At 44.4% G+C, this 15,871-nt stretch overlaps 1 protein-coding gene across 3 annotated transcripts in view; it reads right to left on the reverse strand.

Annotated features, from left to right (window-relative positions):
- PARD3 (par-3 family cell polarity regulator) overlaps positions 1–15,871 on the reverse strand; it is a 549,815-nt gene that overhangs the window by 125,645 nt on the left and 408,299 nt on the right. For all 3 annotated transcript variants that reach the window (XM_081163479.1, XM_081163478.1, XM_081163477.1), the window contains one exon: positions 6,202–6,303. In XM_081163479.1, the coding sequence (XP_081019605.1) occupies positions 6,202–6,303 (102 nt within the window). The remainder of the gene's footprint in view (positions 1–6,201; positions 6,304–15,871) is intronic.

The following is a 15,871-nucleotide window of genomic DNA, read 5'->3' on the forward strand; positions in this document are numbered from 1 at the left end:
CAAAGTGCCCGGCCGTGGGCGCGTCGTGCAGCTGCTGCAGCACCTTGGCTCGAAGTTCGTCTCCCGGCACGTAGATGGCCCCTTTACGGATGAGCAATCCATCTCTTAGCTGGAAACCGTCGGCCGCTGCCTTGCCCCTTTGCACCTCTGCCATCTTTGCTTGTGCGAAGGAGTCCCCCTGCAACGCTCGTCGCACCGCCTCTAGGTCCACGGTCGCCGCGGCGCACGCCCACACTGTCGGTGCGAAGATGTGCATGGCGGCCGCTGGTGTTGCGTCCTCCAGATACTGTGGCTTACGGGAGAGAGCGTCTGCCATGATGTTGGTGTCCCCCGGGACATACTCTATTCGGAAGTCGAAGTTCGCAAAGAACTCAGCCCAACGTATCTGCCTCTGGTTCAGGAACTGTGCCGTGCGCCAGTGCTCTAGATTCTTGTGGTCCGTGCAAACCTGCACCGTGTGCTTGGCGCCGATCAGAAAGTGCCTCCACGCCTTGAACGCTGCGTGAATGGCCAGCAACTCCCTGTCCCAGATGGTGTAGTTCTGCTCGGACTTGCTGAGCTTCCTGGAGTAAAACGCTCCCGGTCGCCACACCCCCTGCGGGTTTTTCTGCAGCAGGACCGCCCCCACGGCTCTGTCCGAAGCGTCTGTCTCCACCCTCATCGGCTTGCTGGGGTTGACATGAAGCAGCTGCTCTTCCGACGCGAAGAGACGCTTGAGTGCCTGAAAGGACTGCTCCGCCTGCTCTGTCCAAATGAACTTCTTTTTCTTGGAGCTAAGCGTGTCAGTGATGGCCGCCGTCTGCATCGCGAAGCCCTTGATAAACTTGCGATAGAAGTTCGCAAAGCCGACAAACCGTTGGACCTCCTTCCGGTTGCGCGGGCTCTTCCAATCCAACACCGCTCGAACCTTGGCGCTGTCCATGGCGAGCCCCTTGTCAGACAGCTTGTAGCCCAGAAAATCCACCTCCGGCACGTCAAATTGGCACTTCTCCAGCTTGGCGTAGAGCCTATGTTGCTTTAGCCTGCTCAGCACTTCCTTGACGTGTTTGTCATGCTCCTGCTGCGACTCCGAAAAGATCAGGATGTCATCTAAGAAACAGACGCACGTCTTGTAGAGAAGTCCCGCCAACACGTGATGCATAAATGCTTGAAAAACGTGGGAGCCATTTTGCAATCCAAAAGGCATAACTCTATATTCGTAGGTCCCCAGTGGCGTGAACATGGCTGTCTTCCACTCATCACCCTCCCGCATGCGAATGAGGTTGTACGCCCCCCGCAGGTCCAACTTGGTGAACACTCTGCCCTTCCGTACCTTTGCGAGGAGGTCGTCAATTCGGGGCATGGGGAAGTCCGATGGCCTAGTCACACTGTTCAAAATCCTGTAATCCACTACGAGTCTCTTTTGGGGCGTGTCCCGCTTCTTAACAAAGAATACGGGACTGCCCCCCACTGCCTTGGACTCCCGGATGAAGCCGCGCTGCAAATTATGATCAATGAACTCCTTGAGTTCTTGCAGTTCGTCCTCTGACATGGAATACAGTCTCCCTTTAGGCAGCGCCGCCCCCGGCAGCAGGTCAATTTTGCAGTCATATGGTCTGTGAGGGGGTAGCCTGTCTGCCTCCTTCTCGCAGAAAACTTCCAAAAATTCAGCGTACTTGTGGGGAATCGCTTGCAGCGTGCCTAGCAGCAGCTGTGACTCCTCTTCCTCTCCTTCCTGCCTGGGCACGATGCAGTGTTCAGCACAAAAGGAAGAGCCGAAGGTCAGCTGCCTCTGGTACCAAGCCATCGTTGGGCTGTGCTTGTCCAGCCAACTCATGCCCAATACAACGGGCGTGTCAGATAGTTGAGTGACGTTGAAGCTGATGATTTCTCTGTGATTCCCAAGTCGCATCACCATTGGTGGCGTCTGCTTCACCACTTGCCCCCCGAGCAGCTCCCTGCCATCCACCGTGACAACCTGCAGGGGCAGTGTGGCCGGCAGCAACTGCACAGCGTGCCTGTCGACAAAGTCCTGCCCTATAAAGTCCGCATTGCTGCCTGAGTCAATGGTGATTGGCACGTCTATGGTGATTCCATTGGGCAGCTGGAGAGATGCTGTGAGCCTCACTACTGGTTTGGGCGGGAGGGGGTTCACGGGCTGTAAAATCTCTGGGGACTGCGTCACTAACACGTCTGGCTGGGCCCCAGTGCCTCTTCCTCCAGCCAGACTGCGTCGTTTCCCTGCTGTGGTCCTCCTTGCTGCGTTGCTGCAGTCACCATTGCTGAGGCTGCAGTGAGCTTGTGGGGCCTCTGGGGACACTCTTTTGCCATATGCCCTGGTTCCTCACAGACGTAACACTTCCTGTTCCCTCTAGGAGGCTTCGCTTTCACTGCTGCCGGTGCTAGGGCTCTGGTTGCTGACTGAGCCCTTGCACCTCCAACCTCCATAGGTTCGGCTCCTCCTCCTGGCGGAGGCGTGGATTGCGCCCGCGCTGCTTCTCTGGGAAGGAAGGAGGGGCCCCCGGCTGGTTCGCGCCCTCCACGCCCTTCGTCCTTGCTCCACGGACGTCCTTCCAGCCTCACCCCCACTGCCAGTGCCCTCTGAACGACCTCCTGGGTGGTTCGGGGTCTCTCCCCCCTCGCGATCTCATCTTTAATCGAGTTGTGCAGCCCCTCCCAAAAGAGGTCTCTTACAGGAGCCGAATCTCTGTCCCATTCCAGGGCACTGACCAAGGCGAAAAAGCGGGCATGATACTGCCTGACGCTGGCCCTCCCTTGTCTCAGCCCATGCACCTCCTTCCGTGCAAGATCCACGTCAATACTTGATAAAAAGCACCCATCCATCGCTTTAATAAAGGCATCCGCATTCTGGAGCGCCGGATCATTATCTCTCCATAAATTGCGTAGCCATGCTTTCGCATCCCCATGCAGATGGGACATGATGAACCCCACTCTCTCTTGTTCATCTCTAAAGTCTTTATGCAGCAGTTGCAGTGCGCACAGTACGTCGGCTCTAAAGTTGGGATACTGTTGCAGGTTCCCATCGAAGTGAGAGACCAGCCCGCCTGTCCGTCTCGCCAACCCAATTCCCTCCTGCCGGGGTGTCTGCTTTGTCAGCACGTCTAACCTGACCTGGAGATCCCTGCAGGCGGCAGCTGCCTCCTCCTCTCTCTTCCTGGATGCGAGAACCTCGGCGTTCAGTTGTGCCACTGCTTTTCTGAGGTCCTCTATCTGCTGCTCAGCCGTCATGTCGTCTGCCGTTCGTGAGCTCGCTAGTAGGCACCTGTTTCTCTCCCCTCCTCGAGGCTGTAGATGCCCACAATGGGGAGACGGAGCTTACTGTCAGAGCTGCTTGAAGATCCTAGCTCACAGAGGATCACGCTAGCCAGCGATCATTAAGTAAAAGTCTTTATTGAATTACAGTTTCCATTCTCACGCTGCTGCGCGCAAACTCTACGTCTAGTAGCTAGATCGGCGAAGCTCCGTCTGAGTCTCCGCCCCGTGTGCACCAACTTAATATCCTAGCCTTGCTCCACCTTTTCCGCCTGACTGTCCTCCTCTGGGTCCCTCTACCCCCCGGGGCTTCTTCCTTCCGGGATTCTTCTGACGCTGACCCGGACCCTCCTGCCTCCTTGCGCCGGGCTTTAGGACCTGGTTCCCTTTCGGGGCTGCTTACTGCGCCGCCTTCCTCTGCATTTGAACTTGGCGCGCGCGCCCAACCTTCCACTTTCCTCTTAACCGTTTCTTCGCTCCCCGATGGAGGTGTGGCCACTCCTGACTCATGCCCTCCCTCCTGTGGTGAGCTGCCAGCGCTTCCCCCCTGGCTCCCTTCCTCTTCCCTGCTTCCTGGCGGTGACGCTGGTCCCGATTTCCAGCTGCTCCCCCCTGAGTCCCCTCTGGCTCTATCTTCCTGGGGTGCCCCCCTTGCCCTGGCCACTGGTGCTCCTTTCTGTGAATCCTCTGATTCACTAGAAAGACTAGGAGATCTCGGGTCGTCGTCATCACTCATCTTTTCTTCTGCCTCCTCCCCTTCGCTCTCTGTTTCCTCCCTTGCCCGTGCCTCTGCTCCTAAACCCCTGACAGTAACGTATGAGTGAAGTATTTTTTTTGGGGGGGGGGAATCACATGCTTATGGCATGATCATACCTAGCTTGAGCATAATCCAAGTTTGTGAAATGTTCTTGAGAGATGTGCCATTAAGTTCATATGTTACATTAGTGCATAATAAATACAGTGCACAACAAATATACCATCACTTATTAAAATATGTGTTATGATGGATTATTGCTTCTGTTCCTTGGGTTTACACAATAGTAGGAATAAAGGTACAAGGTAGTGATCCTTACCAGGGATTGGCTATCAAGATCTCTCTCTTTAAATATAGGGCTAGGGAACATAGATGCTATTAAACTCCGCAACTCCAATCAGCCACGGTGAGGAACGATGAGAGTTGCAGCTTAGCAACATCTGGAGAACCACAGATTCCCCCACCTCTGCTTTAAACTGAGGACATGAATCTAATTTTACTGTTGAGGGTATGTTTACAATTAGCCCAATTTATATTTCCAGAATCAGAAATAAAAAAAGCATGCATATTCGTGCCTGCATTAGAAAGCCATGAGAAGCAAACTTCTTCTGTTGCTTTATCAGGTTCCCTCCTTTCTTTTTTTGTAACATTTGAAGCCATGCTAACAGAAAAGGAGGGGAATGTGTCTTGCCATATTTCCCCCGTCAGTTTCTATTTCCCCTGAAAAGCCTCCCCGAAGACTGGCAGCTTGCTAAAAGTTTAAGCTCTAGGACAGCACCCTATGAGGCACAAGGGCTGCTGTCAGATGCAAACGATGCCCACCCCTCATGTACATAGAGGCCTCTCTGGGTCCCAGCCCAAGAAACGACTTTATACTGGGAAGAATTTTCAAAACTGCTGGCGGACATCCAGTGTAAAGTACTAAGAGTTTTCTGATAAAAAAACCACAATGAAATGCGTAGACATGTGTAGTCCTGCTTATAAAATTATGCGCATATTTGTATTCCAAGGTAATTTAATGACGCAAATTAAAAAAGGGATCCAACTACAGTTCAACATGCAATCTAAACTGGAATAGCTTCATTAACATCAATACTGCAGCACGCTGCAATTAGTCAGCGACCTATTTTCTATTAATATTTTTTTCAAATTATAAATAGCCATCGTTGTTAGTGTTTAACTTCACTGCAAAGTAAAATGTTGTAGGAATAGTGGCAGCAATTTAGAATCAACTGTTGCATCATAAAGCTAATCAAGTTAATTGACTTCAATGTGATTTTGTAGTGCTCTGGAAGTGACAGACTGGAATTGCAGGCCTGCGTTCAGATATAAGCATTTATGAGAATTAAATTAATGTTATTTGGTGCATGATTGTATCTAGGAACTCTGGTCCAGATGTCCATTATGCACATGGGAGCAGCGCTGTATACACGCATAGCTCCTGCCTCATATAAGCCTCCTTATCCAGTGCAATTACAGGTTATTCCAGGCACACATTTCTTTCTGTGTGAATAACTGCACTGAAAAGTTGGGGAAGTATGCATTAGCTAGGTGCATGGGGATGCTTTTGGTTGGTTACTGGAAAACAGGGCTTATACAGATGGAATTTGACATAAGTAATTATATAAAAGAATGAAGATCTTAAATTTGAGGGGGAAATACTCTAGCAAGGAGTACTCACTGGTTATTTTATACCCAGCTATTTAATCTACACAACACTACAGGACAACAGGAAAAGGTTGATCTCCAGTGACAATATTTATTTCCAGCGAGGAGTTTCAAATTCAATTGAAGACACAGTGTAAAATCAACAAAAGTAGATACGCAAATGTTTTCAGGAAAAGATACAAAATTTATTCCAATTCCATATAAATATTAATGTTTTTGAAAGTGTCTAGACAATCAATTCTAGCACAGGTGTACTTATTACTCCAGTTGCCCCTGTAAAGAAGGGGGAGTGGGGATGACAAATCATGAAACAGATGCCTGGTTGCTATAACAGCCTCTGAATATAGTCAAATTATCCTAGCTGATGTCCAATATATATTCTGCTTTCTCCCATTAGTTACATGAGCTCTACAAACATATTTGTATCTGAGTCATTTGACTAAAAATGAACTCCAGTGGAATGTAAATTACCAAACGTAAAAAAAAAAAAAATCTCTATCAAGATTTAAGCAAAAGACCAAGTCTACCTCTCCTGTTCTTGCTTCATTCGTATTCTCTCCTCTTCTGAAGTAACAGCTTCCTGCACTTTTATTTTCTCAATCTTGTCATCTTTTCGATGTTTGCCAAACCTGTTAATAACAAAACAAAAGTTCTAACTTGTCAACATGAACCATAATTGTGTAGGCTTCTACTCTCCACATAGAAAACTCCGTGCTCATTATAGAATGACACTCAAACAAAGGGGGCGGGATGGAATGGCAAGGTAATCATCAAACAAATATCAGTTTGAACAGTTCAGCCTCAGTGATGCTTATATTTATAGTAGCACTCCTGGTGAGATGTTTATTTTTAGATTAATGCTTGAACCATTTTATTGCACGTCCTGCTTAATTTACTCGTTAAGTGCAAGGTGCAGATATAGTTAAGCAGTGTACATGGAGGTTAAATTACTCCATGAATGGAAGAGATTCTTCTGCTTTGCCATACCCAGTGAGTGGGTATGGTGGGTACCTTTCCCTTCACTTTTTTGGGTTCTGTTCTTTACCACCACTTCTCTTTTTGGCCCCCACTGCAATGGATGGAAGGGAATTAAGTACACCAGCTCCAAGGCTGGTTTCACTGAGGGCTCACTTTGGGACCAGAAGACTTAGGATTCTGCAAATCTTCTGCCACCCTTGACACACATAGCCAGCACTGCAGACGTTTCCAAGGGTGCACCATGAGGTCTTCGGATGGCATATATGCTGTCACACTGGCAATCTCCCTCTTTAGCAGTGCATCAACATCTATGCCATATCCAAAGCTCCCACCCCAAGAATGCTTTCTTGTTTTAATCCTGCAGCCTAAGTTTAAATAATTAATAAATAAATAAACTACAGCACAACACTTCTGCATACTGAAACAAATCCACTAGCTCCTCCTTTCTTATTTTATTTGTTGCATGTATATATCGCACATCAACCAAGTCCTCTGGGCTGCTTACAAACTGTTTAAAAAAATCAAAATTCAAGAAAGAAAAAAAGATCTGGAATGGTGTGATTAACATGTACAAAGCAAACTTTTCCACACTGCACATCATTTAAAAAAATAAATAAATTCATTCACGGAAACTGATAAAAACAAAGTAACACACTCAGCAGTATTAACATTACAGGTTCACAACATAAGATAAGAATAAAAAGCTTACAGGGAAAATGGATCCAGGCAACTGTCCAGTTAGAACTGGCAGAGGGGTGAATATTCACAAGTGAGAGAGAAATGTTGCAACTACAGGCAACAACCAATTGACGCGCAAGCATCCATTGCATCAAACCTGGAAGCGACTTTTTAAATGGTGGAAACTGCCCTAAAACAGCCCAGAAAGGGCAAAAAAGGTACAGTGGTGCCTCGCAAGACGAAAATAATCCATTCCGCGAGTCTCTTCGTCTAGCGGTTTTTTCGTCTTGCAAAGCAACCCTATTAGCGGCTTAGCGGCTTAGCGCTATTAGCGATTTAGCGGATTAGCGGCTATTAAAGGCTTAGCGGCTAAAAGGCTATTAGCGGCTTAGAAAAAGGGGGGGAGCGAAAAAAAATCGGAACACTCGCAAGACGTTTTCGTCTTGCAAAGCAAGCCCATACGGAAATTCGTCTTGCGAAGCAGCTCAAAAACGGAAAACCCTTTCGTCTAGCGGGTTTTCCGTCTTGCGAGGCATTCGTCTTGCGGGGCACCACTGTACAAAAACAGTATCTAGCAATCCCACAAGCCTCTGCAAGTGCAATCCCAGGAGCCTTTGCACTGAACATTGAAGCCTAAAGGAGTTGGAGTTTGAACAAGGAGGTTTGGAGGGAGTGATTGTGGTGGAGTTTGGTATCCAGTAAGTGCTGCTGATTTTTTAAGGGTTTTTCAATGGTTTCAAGAGGTTTACAGCATGTTTGCAGGCTTTTCCAATGGTGTTTCATATATGTGTGATTTCATGTAACCACATGGTGCCTCATAATGTAATCCCCACGTAAATTGGGAGTTGTCTGTACAAAGGTTCAATTACTTTCCAACATCTAGAGGGCACCAGGTTGGTAGTACTTTGATCTAAAGAAAGAGCAAGTTGAGCCCTAGAGTGTAGTGGCAAGAGCAGGCATAGGAAAACTTGGCCTTCCAGATATTCTGGGACTACAACTCCCATCATCCCTATGGGAGGATCAGGGATGGTGGGAATTGTAGTCTCAAAACATCTGAAGGGCCACGTTTGCCTATGCCTGGGCTAGAGCGTTGAACCAGGATTTGGGAGACCAAGATTCAAACCTTCAATCAGCCACAAAACACATCAGATGACCTTGGGCCTCTCAGCCTGGGGAGTGAAGAATTCCAGCCACAATTAAATGTCCAGCTATGGTCTAAGGCAGCTGCATTACATGTCACTAAAACCAAAAGTCAGCTGGCCACCATTACCACCAAGCAAATAATCTGTTAAGAAAAAACTACTTCTGTCAAAATCCAGCTCCACATCAGAAAATGGGGGTGGGGAATTAGAGAACTCTAATTCACAGTAAGGAAAATACATCCAAGAGAAATGTTAAATGTCTTCTTCTCCCCAGATACTTCAAGATGTCATATTTTGCCCTGCTTAATGTATTTTTCAGTGCTAGTGAATAGCTTACCATTAAATATCAACAAACTGAATATCACACTCAGATTTTCTGAGTGTGTATGTGTTTCTCCCTTCCATTTATTGAGGTAGGCTTTACATTAACTTATAGATGGAAATAAAAACACAGCTTAGAGTTCCTGTATAATTGGAACGAAAGCAATTTTTTATAGAATTATTTTTATGACAGATTGAAATAACGGTTGCAAATTAAAAATATCCTGCCTGTCCCAAAGTGTGAGAAAATGATGAGGGTGAGCGGATGAAATCCTCTTCACTAATTGCCAAGATACTCCAGGGTTGTTAATTTAACTCCCTCATTTTCCATTTGGAAAAAAAGAGAAAAAAGGTCAGAGAGCACTCTGAGAAGATACCTGTTAGCTCTCCAAAACGATATGATGTCAAAGTCCTCAAGTCAACTAATTTGTGACATTTGGGACAAGCATCATTCTATATGCAAAAATGATTCTGTGCTCTTCTCTTTGCAAACATCCTAGGACATCTTCCCTCATGTCAGTGCATTCTATTGCTATCTAGATTTTGACATCTTGCAGAATCCCTTTCAAAGCACTGTCTTGCAGAGCTGCTGAGGGAGGAACAGATCACTCTTGCCAGAAATCTTAATTGCTTGCTTCAGGTTTCTCCACTCCCATTCTTCCATCCATTTTGACTTTCCTCCCAGTTTCCCCCTCCGCACACTCCATCTGGCTATTGAGGCAGACAGAGACCTGCAGGTCTACCACCCTGTCCTATGAGTACTACAAACCTATGACAGGACTTTTCAATGGAAATGGCATGTACAGGACAACTGGGAATGCTTGGAGAGTGGGTATTTCCCCCTGAAGATGAAAAACATGTCAGTCCTGGGACATGTCAAGAGTGACATGAAGGAAGTCCAGCATAAAACTTAAAAGAAATAAAACCAACTCAAACAAATACTAGGGTGGGGAAAACATAACCAATGCTTATTTCATGATGTCAAACAACAATGTGCTAAATTGCATTTGCAGGAAGTAGGATGAGATCTAAGTTAACAAAATAATGATAAACATACCACCGGTTTCTTAACTGAAGGCCTTTTGAACAAAGGCCCTCTTTCCAGGTGGGAGACATCTGCAGAGACATCTGCATTCCCGGATAGTGCAAGGGTATTGGGCTTGCAGTTTTTTGTTTTAATTGTAGGATTTCTGTGAGCTGAAGCCCTGGTGAGGTTGAATAAAACAGAAGGGTAGGAAGGGGGAAATCCTTGGGGCCGAAGGGCTGGAGCACAGGTTTTAAAAGAGCATAACAGGAGGGGCACTCTCAGTACTGACACTACATCATTGCCATCTCCATAGCAAAGCACTTACAGTAAGAAATTGTGGGAAGCCTCTCTAACCTGCTTCAGAATGGATGTGCCTCAGAATGAAATCATTTGCATTCAGCCCTGTTCCAAAGCAAGTCCCTGTTGCACAATCCATGGAGCAAGGAACCACTTGTAACTACATTCCCTCGAGATTCTTAAAGCTACATCTAAAGTTGCCTGATTTATTCAATGGGGCTATCTAGTTTTTTTATATATTATTTGTGTTTGGATTGTTAATGTATTTGGAGGACTTTGTATGATTTTACTGTTTAAACGTATGATAATAAAGGCCAACAACAACTACTACATTCCCTATTCTCCTTGCGACAATGAAGGGATGCCCAGGTATAAACCTATGTCCTAATCCAGGGGTCAGCAACCTTTTTCAGACATGGGCCAGTCCAGCATGTGGTGGGCCAGACTATATTTTGAAAAAAATAATGAACAAATTCCTATGCCTCACAAATAACCCAGAGATGCTTTTTAAATAAAAGCACACATTCTACTCATGTAAAAACACGCAGATTCCTGGACCGTCTGTGGGCCAGATTTAGAAGGCGATTGGGCTGCATCCAACCCCTAGGCCTTCGGTTGCCTACCCCTGTCCTAATCCAGCACAGATTCTGCCACCACAGGGAGGCAACTGCCAGAAAAAGGCAACCAAAACGATGAAGGAGAGGGAGAAACTCCCATATATGGAAAGGTGGCAGCATTAGTTGAGGGAAAAGGTGAGTATAAGGTGACATGGTTGAAGTTTATAAAATTGTGCATGGCATGGAGAAAGTGGAGTGACAAAAGTTTTTCTTCCTCACTCATAATGTGAGAATTCATGGGCACCCAAGGAAGTTGAATATTGGAAGATTCAGTACAGATAGTTCAACTATGGAACCCATTCCCATGGAAGTTCTTGCTGGGGTTACTATAGGAGTCCAGTTCAAAACCAACCATTGGGGGCATACTCAAAATCAAATAGATATGTGTCTTTCATAGAATCAAAGTTGGAAGGGACCATGAGGATAATCTAATCCAACCCCCTGCAATGCAGGAATATTTCACCCAATGTGAGGCCTAAACAGCCCTGAGATTGAGTCCCATGCTCTACTGACTGAGCTATCAGTTCCCTTCAACCCCTGATGCATTCATTGAATGAAACTGATCAGAGATGTAAATAAGTGGCATGAGTTCAGAGATTTTTGTAGTAATAGTGTAAACAGAATGTTTTTTTGGTAGGCTTTAGATTAGTTTCCTTCAGCTCATCAGCAGTTTCTCCAAAGCATGGATGGGGAATCTGCAGGTGTTAGACTACAATTCCCATAATTCCTTGTTATCAGCCATGCTGGTTTGAGGATGATGGGAGTTGTAGTTCAGCAACATCTGGTTGGTGTCATATTTCCCAGTGCTGAACTAAAAGCATAGATTTAAATACAGTGGTACCTCGGGTTACATACACTTCAGGTTACATACGCTTCAGGTTACAGACTCCGCTAACCCAGAAATATTACCTCAGGTTAAGAACTTTGCTTCAGGATGAGAACAGAAATCATGCTCCGGCGGCAGCAGGAGGCCCCATTAGCTAAAGTGGTGCTTTGGGTTAAGAACAGTTTCAGGTTAAGTACGGACCTCCGGAACGAATTAAGTACTTAACCTGAGGTACCACTGTATAAAGCTAGCAGGTACAAACAACAGCTTATTTGTTCTGCTTCAGTTTGAGAAAACAAATTGTACTGTTTACATTTTAACAATCTAGTTTGAAAGAGATACACGTGTTTGCAGCGGCAACACTACTTTGAAAGAACAAATTGATACAATAAAAATAATGTCCATGTAATCTGCTAAATGGATTTAATTCTGACACATTACTGATGAGATCACTGCTGTCTGACAAATCATTCACAGATTTCATTAAAATAAAGAGCAATGGGGAAAGCATACACTAGTTGATTAATGAAAACACACACACAAATGACTGAGACAATTCAACAGCACTTCCCCACCACCACCACAAACAGAGAAAGTACTAACATTAAAAATTAACAAACAGTGTCTGGGTCTCCTATCAGTGATGCCAAGGGCATGCAGTTTCCCTATAATAAGCAATATTGTTACATTTTAAAACTAAACTCCAGCATTCAGTCTGCCATCAAAGCACTTTAACGCTCAATGCAACAATTCCCACTCTATAATCAAAACAGATGGCATTTTATGTTATACATATTTAACATTTTGTAAGTATATGTAAAAGAATGGCCCAACATAATCCTAGAATAAGGTAAGACATCATTTAGAAAAGGTAAAGAAATAACAACATTGATTATATTCACAATAACCAAAAAGGATTTAATGGCTTGATTCTAAAATACCTAAGAGATTTCCTACATATTTATATAGCCACCATTTTCAACAAGAAAATATTCACATTTTAATGATGAAAAGCCAACTTCTTAGCATTCTAAGGGAGAGAGCCACTGTGGTAGATTTTATTTTATTTTATATATTTTTATATATTATATATAAATCATATATATATATTACACACACACATTTAAAAATCTGACAATGCCACCAAAGTGTCCTTCCTTCAAGATATGTTCCCTGCCTTGAATGCAACACAAAGAAGCATTTCCCACATGGATCCGGGTTTACTGATCCCTCCAAATGCCAGAAATATGCAGTGGGGACGTAAACACTCGAAACAGGATGGTGACAGTCTCACTACATGCTACAACCTGAGTGAGGATGGCTTGCCTTAGCAGAAGTTGTTTCCCACAGCAACCTCATGGCACTTCTAGTATTTGTACAAGTTCTGACTGAAAGACAGAAGGATAACACTATAATGCTTGATTAGGCACCGTCAAGTGACCTAGATCATGCTTCTCCAGAATGGTGCTTCTCCTGCGCTGTTAATAGCTAGGTGCCTTGGCATCATTTGCCAGGTGTGCCTTTCCCCATCAGTGTATCATTGTAAATAAGAGAGGGAAGGGCTGTAAGCTCAGTCACAGATCATCTGCTTTTCGTGAAGAAGGTCTCAGGTTCAAGGTAGGGCTGACCTCGCCTGGAACCCTGAAGAACTGCTGTCAGTCAGTGCAGACAATGCTGAGCTAAATGAACAAATGGCCTGATATATAAGGCAACATAAGGGAACTTCCTATGTTCCTATAGGTAAAGGTAAAGGGACCCCTGAGCATTAGGTCCAGTCACAGCCGACTCTGGGGTTGCGGCGCTCATCTCGCTTTATTGGCCAAGGACAGCTTCCGGGTCATGTGGCCAGCATGACTAAGCCGCTTCTGGCGAACCAGAGCAGCACACAGAAACACTGTTTACCTTCCCGCTGGAGCGGTACCTATTTATCTACTTGCACTTTGACGTGCTTCCAAACTGCTAGGTGGGCAGGAGCAGGGACCGAGCAACGGGAGCTAACCCCGTTGCGGGGATTCGAACCGCTGACCTTCTGATCGGCAAGTCCTAGGCTCTGTGGTTTAACCCACAGCGCCACCCGCGTCCCATACAATTCCCATACAATTTTCCCATACAATTCCTATACAATGTTCCTATACAATTCCAGATTTTATTTTTTGGATGTTTAAAAGAATGTTAAAACATTTCAAAAATGAAATGGCAATTCTCTGGTTTCCACATTCACAAGACATGCCTGTGCAGGTGGCATGTTAACCAGGGAGAAATAACATATGGAGTAGAGGAGCCGGGTCATATCACAGGCCACATTCTGGACTTTGACAAGTTGCCTTGGTTCTCTGTACAGAGCCGATGTATTATATTCTAAACAGCACAGTTCAAAATATTTCCTAGTTTATGTGACAGCTTAATGAAAATCCTGCCCTTCATTCTCTTGTCCTTGATCTATCTTAGACAGCTATTTCTCACTTTATTTTCCTTACTTTTTTTTCCTCGCCACTAGATTTCCCACTCGCTACCTTCTACAAATGTCTCCCCAAACAACTGCCCAGTTAGGTTCTTGTCTCAGGTTGGCAATTTGTTACTATGGTAACTGGCTGGAGGTTCAAGACCCAGAAATCCACAACATGCATTTGCTTCACAAAAAGGACAGTAGGGGAATACAGGTTGCAAATGCATGCTTTGCAAACCAGGAAACCACTTATCCTGAGAAATGAGTCAGAAAAAAAGAAAAGATAATTCTGCAGCTGAAAAGGAAAACAGAAGCAAGGAAATCAGACCCAACAATCCAATGTTTCTTACACACTTGAATACGTGTCTTACAAGTTCCGAGTCCATTTTGTAAACGTGACCTCAACTGCATTTCTCTGTGAAGGTGACTGTCCAACTCCTATGATGGAGAACCCTGGTTTGCATGGTATTCTTCTGTCTCTCTCACATTCTGGCATTTATTTATTTTAATTTTTTCTATCCCACCTGTTTCTCAAAAGAGACTCAAGGTGGCTAACAGAAAGTTATAAAACCAATAGAATCCCTAAAAAAAACACCCAACACACATTCAGAAAAAGATTTAATAATAGCCATCCTGCACAGCAAATTGCAGCAGTACAAAAGGAACATAAAACTGAGCCAAAAACACACACAAATATTTAGAAATCTAGGTGTTAAAAGTGAGAGCCGACACCTCCAAACTGTCAACCACCAAAGCACCATCTATGAATTAAGTAAAGTTGATCTAGTGTTTACATGGGAGATAACTCTTGACAACTGCATTTTTTGGAAGAGTTGCAACTGGTGAGAGAGGTTGGGATAAAGTGGTATAATGTGTGTCATTTATCTTTCCACTTAATTTAAACTAAGTAGATTTAAGCTAGCTTTTATGTAGAGTTCTCTTTGTTCAAAAGCACATTTATGTACCAAAAGAGATGCATGTATGTTGTTTATTAAGTGACATGACACTAAGGACACTTTGGGGTGAATATGCTATCAAAAGCATCCTGGAGCAAGAATACTGGAAAGGTGTTGTTCAACATGCACACCATTGGGACAAAGGACTAGTATTTTTCCTTCCCATCATGTTTGTGTCCTATGCATTAAATAATGAAAGTTCTTGTAAATTACATGAAAGGAGTAAACTATAATGTGTTAAATAGCAGGTTGCTGCTTCAATGACTGAATCAAGGAGGAAGGATTATGAATAGAAAAGCTTCTATTGAAACATAAGAGTCTTGGTAATCAGCAGTGATGAGTGCAACCACAGAAATAGAACACTGAATTTTAATGGAAATGTTGTAAAACCCATGCATTTCTAAGATTGATTAGGAACAGCAAAAGCGCAAAAACTCCAAGAACTACTATTTTAAATATATGTGGGCACTCAACAGTCATGATAGTAACAGATTTGATACGGTTTGAACTATGCATAGAGCTCAGCTCCAGAGAGGTTTTTGTCCTTAAAAAACAACAGCTTGAGAGATATGAACAAGTTAAACCTGCTTTTAATGGGCAATGCACTCTTAATGGACAACATATCCTTACATTACTGTCACTTAATGCACTTAGAAATGTTCTCTTTCCAGTCAGTATTATCCAATCAAGGCTGTGGTGCTTTGTTAGCTAACTAAACACTTGGGAACTCTATAGAGATCCAGACAGCAGGATGCTAAGACAGCTATTAAACAGCTGTAAATAAGAGAGATAAACTTAACTTGGGAGTCAATTTTAGCTCATAAAACATCACACATTTTCATATAGCATTTATACTCAGGTATACCTAAAATCTATCACACTGCATGTGTAAGTAGCATGCATGTATGG

This window comes from Podarcis bocagei, assembly GCF_964188305.1.
Source record: "Podarcis bocagei genome assembly, chromosome: 12".
NCBI lineage: Eukaryota > Metazoa > Chordata > Lepidosauria > Squamata > Lacertidae > Podarcis > Podarcis bocagei.